The following is a 16,158-nucleotide window of genomic DNA, read 5'->3' on the forward strand; positions in this document are numbered from 1 at the left end:
GGTATATATCCAAGAATGCAATAAATTTTGTAGCTAAAACAATGATAATAATTTGACATTGTTGTTGGTGGTATGGGGCGAAGGGCTGAAAATAAAACCCATTACAATATACACTGAGGTGATAAAAGTTGTGGGATATCTCATAATATCATGTTGGACTTCCTTTTGCCCAGCATAATGCAGCAACTTGACGTGGCATGGACTGGACAAGTCACTGGAAGTCCCCAAAATATTGCTGCCTCTATAGCTGTCAGCAATTGTGAAAGTTTTGCTGGTGCATAATTTTGTGTGCAAACTGACCTCTTGATTCTATCCCATAGATGTTTGAAGCAATTCATGTCAAGTGATCTGAGTGTCCATATCTCTCACATGAATTGTCCAGAATGTTCTGAAACAGCACACTGTCATTAGTAAAAATTTCATTGTTGTTTGGGGACATGAAGTCCATGAATGGCTGCAAATGGTCTCCAAATAGCCAAACATAACCATTTCCAGTCAATGATCATTTCAGTTGGATCAGAGGACCCATTCCACGTAAACACAGCTCACACCATTATGGAGTTTGTTGCACAATGCCTTATTGACAACTTGGGTCCAAGGCTTTGTGGGGTCTGTACCACAATTGATCCCTACCGTTAGCTCTTACCAACTTAAATTAGGGCTCATCTTACTAAGCCACAGTTTTCCACTTATCTAGGGTCCAACCGATATGGTCACTAGCCCAGGAGAGACAGTGCAGGTAATGTTGCACTGTTAGCAAAGTCACTTGCATTGGTTGTATGTTGCCATAGCCCACTAATGTCAAATTTCACTGCACTGACCTAATGGATATGTTTGTCATACAGCCTACATTGATTATTGTGGTTGTTTCATACAGTGTCGCTTGTCTGTTAGTACTGACAACACAGTCATTGCTGCTCTCAGTCATTAAGTAACGTCCATCAGCTACTGTGTTGTCTATGTAGAGAGGTAATGACTGAAATTTGGTATTCTCAGCACACTCTTGTTATTGTGGATCCCAGAAAATTGAATTCCTAAATTATTTCCAAAATGGAATGTCCCATTTGTCTAGCTCCGACTACCATTCCACATTGAAAATTCATTAATTACCATTGTGCAGCCATAATCATGCTGGAAACCTTATTTCACATGAATCACTTGAGTACAAAGGACAACTCATCCAATGAACTGCCCTTTTATACCTTGTGTATGCAATATGACTGCCATCCTTATATGCGTATACTGGTATCCCCCGATTTTTGTCGTCTCACTGTATTGCGGCATCTCGAGGGGTGTACTAAACAGATGTTTCTCACTTTGTTCAGTTTAGCGAAAGAGAATAGAGAGTTTACCTATGTGTAGAAGAATGAAATTTTAATACCTTCCCCCTTCCCTCCCTGAACATTTCAAGGAGCAGTCTTTGTGTTGCCCTCAGTGCCTATGTGTGATGATCTTTAAGTGGATGACTGATTTCTATTTTGTCTTGTGTCTCCACTTTAGACAGCTGTGAAGTCACTTACAGTATTGTTTCAGGTTATTCCATCATTAATAACTTAATCCTTCTCAAAACAGCTATACAACATGCACAAACAAAACCTGATAGGTTGTTTGTTTGTGCTGAGAAACACTATGTCTGTCTTGAATGTGTAATGTTGCTGGATAGCTCCATCAATAGAATTTCGAAGGATCTTTCCTCTCATAGTGTTAGTTGAGGTAGTAGATCTGTGAATTCCTATTTAAAGTGTCCATGATGGTAACATGTTACTCGTAACTTCCCTTACATCACCATTTATGTATTTTACTGAAATCGTTATGTTGCCTTCTGTTAATTTCCTTTATCCATATATGGGTGTTAACATCCATACTGTAGTGCATCCTGACACAAACAATGACAACAAAAACAGCAAAATGAGGTGTAGATGGATCAGATGTAAAAAAAAATTACATTTCAATGTTGTTTGCTTAAGACTTATTTCTTGTTTATTACCAAATTTATATCTGTTTCCTTATTTCCTCCATTTATTTCAGCAATTTTTAAATGTTGATTGTCACACTGAAATTCTTCTGTAACATCTCAGTATTTCACAAAACATGCTAATTTATTGGCAGAGCAGCCTCTTCAGATGTCACTTAGCGGAAATTATAAATTGAGCAACTTAGCATTTGCAGTACAAATACTATCAACTGCATCTTAAATGAACACATAAAAAATAGTGTAAACAAGTTACTTTGAATCTATTGTTAGGTATGGTATTAGTTTTTTGGGGAAAAAATTGGCTAATATAATTTGGATACTAAAGACGCAGAAAAGAAATCATTCAGAATACATACATTGGCTATCATAAAGAACTATGTCACCCATTATTTAGAAAACTTCAAATATTAACTCTCTCTTTCCCATAATTTATGAGATTATTACTTTTTTGTAGACAGGAATTATTTTAGTTCTACTGAATAGAAAATTATCTGAGATACTGATACTGAAATGCTACTGATCAGTTGAGATTCAGACAAATTCATGATGCACAAAGGTATTTTGACCAGACACAGTTTATTACATATCCCACTAACTAAACAGGGCTGTTCACAGATATGTCATTTTACTTTTACCATACATACTTTTTATTAGTTTAAAAGATTGTAACTGTAATGTAGATTTTTAATACATCTCCTGCACATGAACCAAATGGATTGCAAATGTGCATTTTGAGATTAATAAAGTGCTGTTCCACAACTCACAATAAAAAGCTGTTATGTGTGCTACACAAACACCACATTTAAAAATGTTTTGTTTTGCATGGTATGTATCTACTAGTAGTTTGTAGTAACATTTCAGAATTTAACAATAAAACAATATCAGTTTTTTTTCCATTTGCTGTCTGATCCTGTTTCTTTACTTTGCATCAATCTTTTAATCAAATCTTATTTGTCTTTCAGGTTGTATGATGTCAGCCCTCTTTGAATCATATGATCTCATAGCTACATTGACTGTAGCAATTGATCTTCTCTCAATGCTGATGGCTGGAATATTTTATAATCTCAGGTAAAAAAAGGAAAGAAACCTAGCAAGCTATGAATTTTGTTATGTTAAGGCACAACCAAGTAAAAATCCAAAAGCATAATCACCAATAATTTTTAACAGTTAGTACTGAAAGCACATTTATTACTGATGCCAATGCACAGTCAGAACAGAACTGACCTCCTGGATTGAGAGTGCAGCTATTTATACAAACATTGAATGTTCCACAATACTCTTATATATGCAAACATTCAATATTCCAGAATACACAAACATTGCAAACATAAGATATTTCAAGAATCTTTCATAAATGATAAATGCTAAACAATAAATGGTTACTGGTTTAAGCTGGCAACTCACAACATATTAAGCCAGTGACACTAACTGGTACGCCACATTGCATACACCACATCTTGTAGCGTTATTCCCTCTGCTCTCCTGGAGAAACTGTGACCCATTAATTCAAAAGCTATCACTGGAGCTGCCTACAACACCCTGGATCTACATCTTATTAGTGGTCCTCTGTATGGTGGTACTAGTAAAGCTTCACATTCTGGTTGTGCAGCTACATCCTCTTCACTATGATGAGCCTCAAATGTAACTCCTCCCACTGAAGTTTTGTGACAGTTGAGAGTGTCTTTAGTTCCCTTGAACCCCCACAATTGATTGTACACCTCAACTGCAGTAAGGCCTTATATGTAGAACATGTTTGAGATCTGTGCACTTTTGTTTTCATGGTGAAGGGTCATAATCCTCAATTTCATATGTAATGTCCAACAATCAATAAAAGATATGATATAGCCCAAAGCAGCACTTTAGTAACTTTTAAAATAGTCCCACTTTCCACAAAGGTGTAAAAACCCATACCAATTCTCCCAAGCTGCTTGGCATTATATCACTCTTGGTCTTTCTCCTGGTTGTCCACCTTTTTTATACAATCTAACCTAATCTAATCTAATTATGTCAACTGCTTTGCTTCTTTGGTCCTGATGGCATTGTCTTTCATGTATCATCCTCAGCAATGTCCTGTTGAAACAGGATCATTATATGTATTGTTCCAGCCTCATGACTATGGAGAAGAAAGAATAGTGTGAAGGCTGCAGTGTCTTGCTTCATTGTGTTGTATGCAAATGTCATGTCAGGCAGCATCATATTATAGTCTCTCAGTTCAATATCATTGTATTAGGATGGTGCATAAGTTCATAAAGGTTTTGTTTTGCATATTAGTATTCTTGTTGGCATTGGTTTATTTATCAACTGTCATTTTATATTTGTAGTTTGCTGTTGCTATTCAAGTTTGCACATTGTCATTTGGAGATAGTGAGTAGAGTTGTGGATGTTAGAAAATGGAGTGCCAAGTGAAGAAATCAGAACATTTCTGATGTATTCTTCTGTTTTAGTTCAATAAAGAGGTGACAGCAGTGTAGGCAGACAGAAACATTTGTGCCGTATATGCAGATAATGCCACTGGACAGAACATGGCAAGAAAATGATTTCCTCATTTTAAGGAGGATTGTTTTGATGTTAGCAACTCTCCACATTTAGGAATACCTTTGGGATTTGATGATCATTTAAACACATTCATTGACAATGGTCCACCTCACTGTACTCAAGAAGTGACAAATATGATGAACTGTGATCATTCCACCATCATGTGACATTTGCATGCAATAGGGAAGGTTCAGTAAACTGGTGTATGAGTACCACATGCTCGAAGTGAAAATCATAAAAATCAAATGTGGTCAGGTGTGCATATCTGTTTGCTCATCATCAATTGGCTTGTGAACAACATGATCATTACTATACTGTGTTATAACTGGTGATGATGAATGGTGTCTTTATGCTAACCTAAGGAAAAGAAAGGAATGGCTGAACCCAAAAAAGCTGTAGTTCCCTGTACAAGGACCTGTGAGCATCCACAAAAGATAATGTTACCCATCTGGTGGAAAAGTAATGGTGTGATGTACTATGGATTACTTCCCTGAAATGTAACCATCAGTGCTGACATTTATAGCCAGCAACTGAGACATCTTGCAGATGCAATCCAAGAACAATAACTGGGAAGACTGTATGAAGAGATGTTACCCCACAATAACACCCACCTCCAGCCAACATTCTGCTAGATTGACAAAAGACAATACACAGGAGTTGGGCTGGGAAGTTATTCCACACCCACTTTAGTCACCTGATCTTGCATCCTCAGATTTTGACTTTTCCCACTCTTTATCAAACAACCTTCAAGGAGCTTCCTTTCTGAATGAAAATGCGCCCTGATCATGGCTCAATGAGTTCTTCATCTCAAAACCACTTGATTTCTGCAGTCAGAGAATCAGAAAGTTACCCCAGCATTTGTAGACTGTTGTAAATAGTGAAGGAGAATACATTATTGACGAGTAAAGGCTCCATTATGTGTATATGTTATTTTTATTAAACTTAAGGGAAAATGCTATGAACTTATGCACCAAACTAATACATCAAGAGCTTATCTGGTAATGTCTTATTAAAGCATTCTATGAGCCCAGTTGTCTGTGGGTGGTATGCAGTTGTCATCCCGTGGGTGATGTGGCAAAATGAAATCATCTCTGACACTAGCCATGACTTGAAAAGTTTTCCACAATCAGACATCATCACACAGAGTGCCCCATTCTTCAGAATGATGCCTTCTACAAGGAACTGTTACACTCAGCACAGTTGTGGTGACAGTGTAGCAGATGAGGTAGTCATTGCAAACATTTTTCAACACCAGGAACCTCCCAAAGAGGTCAATTCCAGTTTGGTCAAATGTCGCAGGTGCAGGCAGGACTGGTACCAGATGTCCCAGAGGTAATTGCCGCACATGATTCCATTTTTGGCATTTCTTATAGTGGCTCATGAATAGGTAGGAACCTTGTCAATGATATCTGCCTCTGATTCTTTCTAGAGTCTTCACAATTACCAGGTTACTGTATGTTGAAGCATCATGGACATACTTCAGAATAGCTGCCCATAGATGAACTGAGATGAAGATCAACTACTCCTATCATATTGGATCATAGTTACTCTTACACAATGCTCCATTAATTTGATTTATCTTTTGGTCAGTCCTTTCATCTTCATGGCTTCTACAGGTTTCAGCAATACTGTATCTTATCTCCATTTAGGGGCAGTGACATTTAATGCAGCAATGACTGTCCTCAGAGGATTGCTTGAAAGACCGTTGGTTTCCTTGAGTTTTCGCCTGCTGTTGTATGACACTGTTACATTGTACTACTGAAAGCTCAGTGCCTGTTGTGACATTCCCCTGCTTTATTTCTTCATTGATAGTCCTTGGTGTCGACATAATGTGTTGTTATACTGGCTGAAAAATGGGGGGTGGAAGTTCAACACTGACTACTGTAAGTAGCTGACAGTTGCACTGTTGTGTTTCACAGGTCTTTGCTTTCACTGTTCATAACGCCCCAAATATTACACAGTTAAAGTGGCCAATTCACTATTGGTTAACTTTTGGTAAGCCTCCTTAATAGTTTGCAAGCAAACATCAGCATACTGCTACAAAAGTTTACTGTTGAATATCTATGAGCAGTATAAACCTAACCACACAGTTCACAGTCTTTTAGAATAATAAAATACATGCAACACTACTGAACAGACAATGTCATTATTTTAACACATGACCTATTTGTGTTACACTTATTTCTTGATTAAGTTGATGCATTGTTGTTGATTTAACTAATACAGGTTCCTCATCTCAAAATCAGCCATGGACTGACTGCCTCGGTACCAAAAATCGGGCCTTTGTATATCCTCACAATAATAGGCACTGAAATTATACACTGTTTGATGCTTAAGTATCAGAAATTACAATTAAACATAAGTCATTCATGAACTGAATATATCAAAAAACTCCTTCTTTTTAACAGTTTCTTCTACTACAAGGGTTAAGCCAAATTATTTGTTTAAATGATGAAATTAACAGATATAGTCATCTAACAATACTTTCGAGAAACCTGGTAATTACTTTGGAATTAAGTAAGGGCTGACTTTGCTAATATGTTTCTGAATGGAGCCAGATAAATAGTTTAAGAATCCTAGTATTTCTTCTTCCAAATGTAATCAGCATAGAATTTATATTTGTTTATAAGTCAACAATAGTATCTAAGTCACAAAACAATTACTGATTTCACGTCATAAAAAAGATATTAACCAGGAATAGTCAAAATAAATTAGGAAACTGATGACATACACAAAACTAAGCACAAAATTAGCCCTTGTTGGTATATTCTTTAAGACTGAAGCAAACCTTTCTCTTTTATGAAAATGCAGATTATACACATGTACATTTAATGCTAATTTGGCAAAAATGAAAATAAAATGAATTTATGGAGGCAGATGGCAAAACAAGAGAGGAAATAAAATGAACCATCACACTGTCTTCCCTGTTGGTCCAATGGACCCTCCAGGCTAGTCAGCCAGTAGAGAGAACGGTGGTCTACCACTGTGGTGAACAGTTTGGCAAATAAATATGGCTGGAACTTGCTGGGAGCCCAAACAACTGCAAGCTCATCATGGAGCTGGAGGTTTGTCTGGAAGCATAAGCTATTACATTTTAAGCACCTTCCTGAATTTGTACTAGAACTCCTCCTATTCTGAAGTCTTACCATTGGTGTGAAGTTCTGGCTAGGCATTTTCATCACACAGTGCTAGAACTGGAGTAGGAGTACATCCCTCCTTAAAGAACAAGGAGAGTTCTTTTTTGTGCCTCATTACATGAAAATCTGGCAACCCTCTACAGTAGTTCCTGCAAGGACATGTCTTGGTACTGAAGTCGTTTATGAATCACTGGTAATATGAGAACATGCTTAGGAGAAAAAAAAAAGTTATCAGAAAATCTATGACTGCTCTTATTTTCTCTGGACTTGGACAGACTCAATCACTATTCACTACATGCCCGATGATTTTTATTTTTTGGGTGACATAGAAGCACTTTCTTGTATTTGAGCAGGGATGCGCATTCTGAACACACTTTAGCATGGCTGTCAGGAGTTTTATATGTCCTTCAAGTGTGTTAAAAAATAAAGGTGTCATCCAAACAGCAAAGAGACATCCATTTAAGATGCCAAAGCAGTTTGTCCATCATATTTTTGAAGGTGGCTGGAGCATTACACAACCCAAATGGCAAAACTTTAAACTCAGAGATCACGAGGAGCTATGAAGGGAATATTTTCTCAATCAGCCTCAATTTTTCAGTAGCCTGTGTGCATGTCCATAGTTGAGAAATACGTTGTTCCTTTCCAGCAGTCTAGGCTATGCATGACAATGAGTAGACATCTTCTCTCTTTTAACTGACACAGAAATCCGATGTGCCATCATTCTTTTTCACAAAGATCTCAGAGATATGACAGACTTTCTGAAGTTTCAATAATGCCATCTTGTAGTACTTCTCCATTTCGTCCTGAACTGTCCCTTGTTCGTCTGGTGTCACACTGTATGAGCACTGGTTGATTGGTGGATGATCCCCTATGTTGATATGATGTTTAACTGTGGGCTGCCTGTTCTGTCTGTTCTAGCCACACCAAATCCTGTTGGCAGTTCAGTAGTAACTTCCTCCATTGTGTTGCCTGTACTGGTAGTGGAGCATGAATCTTCAGCACTGACATTAAGCCTCCCTTCATGGACTGGTATGGATTATGATTGTCACAAGCATGATGACTTCTTGTCTGAGCCTGTGTAGCTTTTTGCAATTGGCAGAAGCTCCACTGTTTGTCTAAAAATATTGTTGATGATGGTGGAATAACAATGTCTTCAATGGCAAACAACCAAGCAGAGCAATCTATGTTACGTGTGGTTGTTGCAATATTGTCATCAATCTGGAGCTCTGATCTTCCACAGTCTGCAAGATGACCTGTCTGAAGTCTGATAAAATGACAAGTTTGATGCACTGAGTTCTGTCTTTGATGGTTATTCTTATAATACATGTTTCTACTGGCTGGTCGCAATTTCCCATTTTTGACTGTCAGTAGAATCACTTTTGTATCACAGAATATAATCTTCTTTAGCTGATGACAACAAGCATCTGACATTACAGAAAAAGAAGTCCCTGAGTCAACTGCATTAAATAGTTTAGAAAAATTGGATACATGGTTTGATTTGAAAGGATTAAACATGGATGGGGTCAGTTAACATAGTTTTAAACAAAACAAGCACAATTAAATGATATTCAGGTCAGTAACAGAAATCAGGATTTGCAGGAAGCTAGCTGTGTGAAATTCCTAGGAATGCGACTGGATAAAAATCTCTCATGGAGCTCACATATACAGTACCTTGAAAATAAATTACATAGCCTAGCATTTTCAATGAGGATATTGTACAATGCTACCAGTATATTGACATAAGAAAATTAGGATATCACAGCTAATTTGAGTCAATAATAAGGTATGGAATTTTATTTTGGGGTAACTCAAACCACATGTGTCAAACATTAAAACTTCAGAAAACCATCATTAGAAATATACACAATGTGTGGCAAAGAAAATCATGTCATCCACTCCTTAAAAATCTAAGTTAATTAACTGTTCCCTCACTATACATATATGAGGTGATTATCTTTGTACATAGTAACCCTGATTTATTTGTAGTAAATCATTTTCAACATGATCACAACACCAGACATCAGAATAATTTTATTCTGTACACTCACCATTTAAAACTTTATGCTCAAACTCCACAGTATATGGATATGAAATTTAAAACAATGTGAAAGGAAAAGAACTGCTCAGCATAAATTTAGAAACACAGGGAAAAAACCTTATATGAGAAACTGGTGCAGAAATATTGCTATTTAGTAGAAGAATTCATGAATACCAACCTGAAAATTTGAGCAAGAGTGAGCAAGTACTTAGGACAGTTAATTTTTAAAAGTTTGTTACTTTCTAAGAATAATTATTAATTGCTTAAATAATTAACTATCCAGTACAGTATATTATATTAATGATTTTATAAGAAAAATTGTAATCCAGTTTGTGTGTTATGATGAGTTTCTTCTACATTAAGTCAATGACTTGAAATTGTATGTTATGAGTCACTCTTTTTCTGCTGCATTTCCTTGATTCGCTGGCACCACTTGATGAATCCCTTTGTCATTGTGACATCTTTTATCAAAAGAGCTTAGTACATGTCTACTGTGACTCCTTTCGTCCAGTGTGAGATATTGTCAGCTTCTGTCATGTTAGGATTCCACAAAGTCAACACATTCTGTATGAATTACTGTATCAAAAATTGAAATCTAGTGGGACTTAACTGCTAAGGTCATCAGTCAAATGACTGTATCATTTCCCCACTAGACTGGGCTGTATTCTCCAATTGCTGCTGATTGTAACCAAACATCTTCATATGTTTGGTCTCAAATTTGTCCCAGCTACTGAGGTTCTCTTCATTGCTCTCAAACAGCTGCTGGGTTGTGCTGTCCATGTAAACTGACACATTTGCCAAACACATCAAGTCATTTCACCTGGTGAATCTAGTGACTCAGTTGAATCTTTTCAGCCATTTCATCATCCCTTGATCAGCATCTTCAGAAAACATTGATGGATGCCGGATGTGCAGCTGACTTATTGCTGTTTTGGAATCCATCTGCCTTCTGGATAAGTGGATCTTAAGAACAATGTATTATTTGTATTCCAAATCCTCTCTGCACAGTCAATGGCTCTTTTGTTGCCAAATTTGGGGCATGATGATGCAGATGTTTTAAAGTACCCAGGGTCTCCATCAGACAAAGTCACATCTAACCACAATCAACTCCACATGCAAAGGCAGAGTCATGAATGAAGTTGAGCACTCAGTACTAAAAGCAAGTTTATTACTGATATCAAGGCACAACTAGTAAATATATTGACTCTGATGGAGAGTGCAGCTGTTTGTACAAGCATCAAAAGTTCAAGAGTGATGTTATTTACACAAACTTGAATATTCCAGAATGTATAAACATTATATAGATAACATATTTAAAGAAGCTTCCAGATATGATAAATTCTAAATAACAGAGAATTGCTGATGTGTAAGTCTGAACTTATGACCTGCAGCTCACCAGTCGGCAATGATAACAACTGTGTCACACTGCACACACCACAGCTAGTGACAACATGAATAGAAATATTGAAAATACATGAACACATGACACATGCTCATTAACACAGATATGAGTGTCATTTCAAAGGGACCAATGGCCTTTGTAGTCTGGTCCCTTCAACCTCCACAAACCAACCAACGTCATTTCGAAAGTAAAGAATTTATACAAATATGTCCTCTGAATTAGGTTTATGATAGCCAATAATTTACTCTCAGTGTCCAAAAGTTGCAGAGGGTTGTTTAATGAAGTTAATTCCACAAATTTTTTCACATGGTGCATGTAATGAACAGAAAGAGTAAACATTGTGGTTTGCAAGTTTAGTTGTGTAAGATGTGATTCAGTTCTTGCAGATGAAATATATTAGAACCAATGACTTTCAATATAGACTCCTTCTAACCTATAGTGAAGATGATATGAGTGTGGTCAATTTTAAGAAGTGGTGCCTAATGTCTAAGAATTGGTAAATAGATTCTCAGGGCAGATATCTGCCATCACAGATGGCAGTGACATATGAGAACTAAATAAAGCCTTAAATGCTGAAGGGTATTGTGCAAGCCTCCAACACAAACTGCATCCAGCATCCATACATCAAACTGGCCCAGACCTGACTGCCCACCTTACTGGACCCATGGGACTGCATGCCTGACAAATCCTGCACTTGTCAGAGAGGGGAAACAATACCATTGATCAAGGTTCCATTCAAAATGTTGCCTTCTCCACATTCTTCACACAGCACATTGGTGAGCAGTTTGTATTGCTGTTCACAGTGGACACCTAGAGAGGCTCAATTGATCATGTTGTGATGGTTGCTTGCCATCTAGAACAACACAGCCCTCACATTTGTTTAAGAAAAGACAGTGTACAGTTTCACTGTAAGAAAATGTACAATTCCACTGAATTCTCCTTGGGATCCCTACAGGTTACAGTTTGTGGGTAGTGGTTATCAGGTGGTGCTGTTGACTGCAGACAACCACTATGTAGCAGATTCACATACAACATTTTGTGTCTCATTAATAGTGGCTGAATTTTTGAATGACATGCCTGTGGTGAACATTAATTCAGAAGGCAACTTGCTATACTGAAAACATTTGTTACTGTAAAGTGATAATTTGTGGGTGGTCTAAGCTTGAAATGATCGTTGGAGGTATGTTGACAAACTGAACTGTGTACACACTCTGTATTGGTGATACAGCACACTCTACTGAACTGCATGTTTATGGGTTTAGTTTTACCTCCATGACACAAATGGCTGTACATACAGTTTCCAATCATCAAAAGGGTAATGAATGACAAAAATAAATAAAAATCACAGCAAACTATGTCAGTCATGAAGGTAATGTTAAACTATTTTATAACAGATTACTTAAAGAAACACCACAGAGTGGAACTCTTAACAAGTATTGTTGATATCCTGGCAGTGAACATGTGAATTCTACATAAGACAGTATTATATGACAGATTCTGTATGCAGACATACATTACACACCTGACCACTTCAAAGTTTTTCTCTTCTTCAAGATCAAGGACTAATTTTATGGTAAATACTTTCCAAATTAAAAGTACCTTCAGGACGGACATATCAAAATGCAGCTGCATAATTTCAAAGACTATGTAAATGGGTGATACAGTGTGACAAAGGATGTAGTGTGATATCTGTGTGAGAAGCTGAGTCAAGTATGTGGAGAATTGTGTTCATACTGTTTTAATTGGAATGAAAATTATAACATAACATCCTTTATTTCCTTTCATTCTCAAAGCGCACAGTCTTTCATGTATGGCTTCACTTGTACCTGACAAACATGTATTTTGTTTCACAATGTATTTATATAAAACACTTTGACAATTTACTGAACATATTCAGAGAATTTTACAATTTACTTGAATTTTTGGTGTTATAATACCTATATTGGTAAAGACTATAATGTGGTGCACAACATTTTGGAGATTGGCACTGCATGATTGAGATTACTTGCTTTTTTCCATGAGAACAACAAAATTTAAGTATGCAACTGTGTCATTCCTTATAGACAATAAATATCTGTACTCACTAGTTTAAAGCTCATGGACAGAGCATGTGACTTCAATCTCTACTATAGATTGGGAATGTGAAAATGACAAATTGCATTTTCGTTGGAATCCTGATGAAAACTATAGGTCTTGCTATAAATACTCACTAAAATATTTCACAAACGGGAGGAGAGATTTCATGTTTAAAAATTGTTATGTGTAGTAAAATGAGATGTAAAAGAAAATATAGTTTGAGACAGGAATAGCAAAGGTCATATTTACTCTTTTACATAAATTGGTAGTGATAAATGAGAACATCATAATGGAATGAAGGTATTACGATGTTTTGTTTATTTGTCTATTCAGCCTTGGATCACTATTTAGTTTGATGTGGGTGCATCAGTGTACATTTCCAATTTCACCTATAGTGAAATCATAACTTAAGCGATCATTACATCAGTTCCAGTACAGTGCAAATTACCATTTGAGCACATATATTGTTATTTTATAGTAGACTTATATAAATTAATTTAATTTACTGCATGCAGGGAACCAGTTTCAATTTCTTCTACAGAGGGTGAGACATATAAAAATTTTTAATTTTTTTTCCCACCATGTATAATGCACAGTTCTCAAGTTACTGCTTTAGTACTGCCAAATCTTTCAAATTCTTTTGGACTGGTCTGTGTCATTTCAAGATGGGAGCATGTATACAAGTTGTAGAAGATCGCTCCATAAACTATGAGTTTTTATTTATTTTTATTATCAGTGTTCATGTGGTGAAAAAGTGAAAACTGGTGTTAGAATGTGTTCAGCAAAACATATATTGTGTCATTCAAGCCGCTTTATGAAAGTAAATCACAATAATGTAGTTTTGTGATCTCAAAATATTCTTTAACACTGTACAAACAAGCTGTTTCTAAGTACTCTCTTAGTTTTGTTTTGAAAACTGGTAATATTTTTAAAACAAAACAAAAAAAGTGCCAAATTTCAACAGATGCAAAATTTAGCAAGGACTTCAGTGCAAGATGCTTATGATAGTTTCCACAATGAAACTTTGCCTCAAAAGCTGGCAGGAAATGCAAAGAGATGGAGATGCTATCAAAGACACTGCTGCCAAAGCAGATTACTAAACACAGTCTTCTGAAATTCTTTCACAAAAGAATATGAAGTAAATATTCCAGAATACGAATCACGAACCACTACCAACATGAGTAATGTAGAAATAGATAGCCTCAGAGTTTTGAAGTAGGTTTAATCACTTAATAAAAGTAATTTTTCTGTTCCAGACTGTATACCAATTAGGTTCCTCTCAGAGTATGTTGATGCTATAGCTCCACACTTTACAATCATATACAACCATTCACTCAATGAAAGATCCATACCCAAAGACTGGAAAGTTCCACAGGCCACAACAATATTCAAGAAAGGTAGTAGGAGTAATTCACTAAATTACAGGCCCATATCTTAACATCGATAAGCAGCTGGATTTTGGAACATATATTGTGTTTGAAGATTATGAATTACCTCAAAAAAACCATCTATTCACACACAGTCAACATGGATTTAGAAAACATAATTCTTGTGAAACACAACTAGCTCTTTACTCGCATGAAGTGTTGAGTGCTGTTGACAATGGATCTCAATTTGATTCTGTATTTCTTGATTTCTGGAAGGCTTTGACCCTGTACCATACAAGTGGCTTGTAGCGAAATTTTGTGATTATGGAATATTGTCTTAGTTATGTGACTGGCTTCATGATTTCCTGTCAGAGAGATCACAATTCATAGTAATTGATGGAAAGTCATCAAATAAAACAGAAGTGATTTCTGGTGTTCCCCAAGGTAGTGTTATAGGCCCTTTGCTGTTCCTTATCTATGTAATTGATTTGGGAAGCCAATTGGCAGCCATCTTTGGTTGTTTGCAGATGACACTGTTGTTTCTCTACTAGTAAAGTCATCAGAAGATCAAAACTGATTGCAAGACAATTTAGAAAAGACATCTTTATGGTGCAAAAATTGGCAGTTGACCATAAATAATGAAAAGTGTGAGGTCATCCACATGAGTGCTAAAAGGAACCCATTACACATCGGTTACACGATAAATCAGTCAAATCTAAAGGCTACAAAGTCAACTAAATACCTAGGAATTACAGTTATGAACCATTTAAATTGGTGGGAACACGTGGAAAATGTTGTGGGGAATGCTAACCAAAGACTGCATTTTATTGACAGGACACTTAGAAAATGTGACAGATCTACTAAAGAGACTACCTACACTATGCTTATCTGTCCTCTTTTAAAATACTGCTCCATTGTGTGTGATCCTTACCAGATAGGATTGATAAAGTACCTCAAAAAAGTTCAAAGAAAGGCAGCATGTTTTGTATTATCTTGAAATAGGGGAGAGAGTGTCACTGAAATGATACAGAAATGGGACAGACATCATTAAAACATGGGCGCTTTTTGTTGCAGAAGAGTCTTCTCACAAAATTCCATTCATCAACTTCCTCTTCCAAATGAAAAAATGTTTTGTTGACACCAGCCTACATAGGGAGAAATGATCACCATGATAAAATAAGGGAAATCAGAGTTCGTACAGAAATATATAGGTGTTCATTCTTTTTTCATGCTATACGGGTTTGGAATAATAGAGTATTGTGGAGGTCATTTAATGAACACTCTGCCAGGCACTTAAATGTGATTTACAGAGTATCCAAGTAGATGTAGATGTAGATGTAGACACTGCCTGGTCATCTGTGGTATAATAAGCACCCTGCTTTAGCAAGGTCTTTATTGATCAGTTGTAGTTAGCTACTGTAGACTTGAAGTCATCTTTTACTCTTGTGCTATGATTGTGTAATTCCTTGCTTAGCATTGGTGTACAATTTAAGTTGAGATATATGATAGTTTTGAATATATCCATAGAAGGTACAGACAAAATTTTATATTCTTTGAATTTGGTTTTACAAGAATCTCTTGGTGATAGCCTTTCAATATATCTGATCCATTTTTCTGTACATTGTCAA

General features: G+C 36.4%; 1 protein-coding gene across 1 annotated transcript in view; it reads left to right on the top strand.

Annotated features, from left to right (window-relative positions):
- Nucleotides 1-16,158, top strand: part of LOC126266749 (protein scarlet-like) — a 123,504-nt gene that overhangs the window by 94,119 nt on the left and 13,227 nt on the right. Inside the window, exon 13 of the mRNA XM_049971253.1 lies at nt 2,938-3,043. Within this exon, the coding sequence (XP_049827210.1) occupies nt 2,938-3,043 (106 nt within the window). The remainder of the gene's footprint in view (nt 1-2,937; nt 3,044-16,158) is intronic.

The sequence above is a fragment of the Schistocerca gregaria genome, chromosome 4 (assembly GCF_023897955.1).
Source record: "Schistocerca gregaria isolate iqSchGreg1 chromosome 4, iqSchGreg1.2, whole genome shotgun sequence".
NCBI classification, from domain to species: Eukaryota; Metazoa; Arthropoda; class Insecta; order Orthoptera; family Acrididae; genus Schistocerca; species Schistocerca gregaria.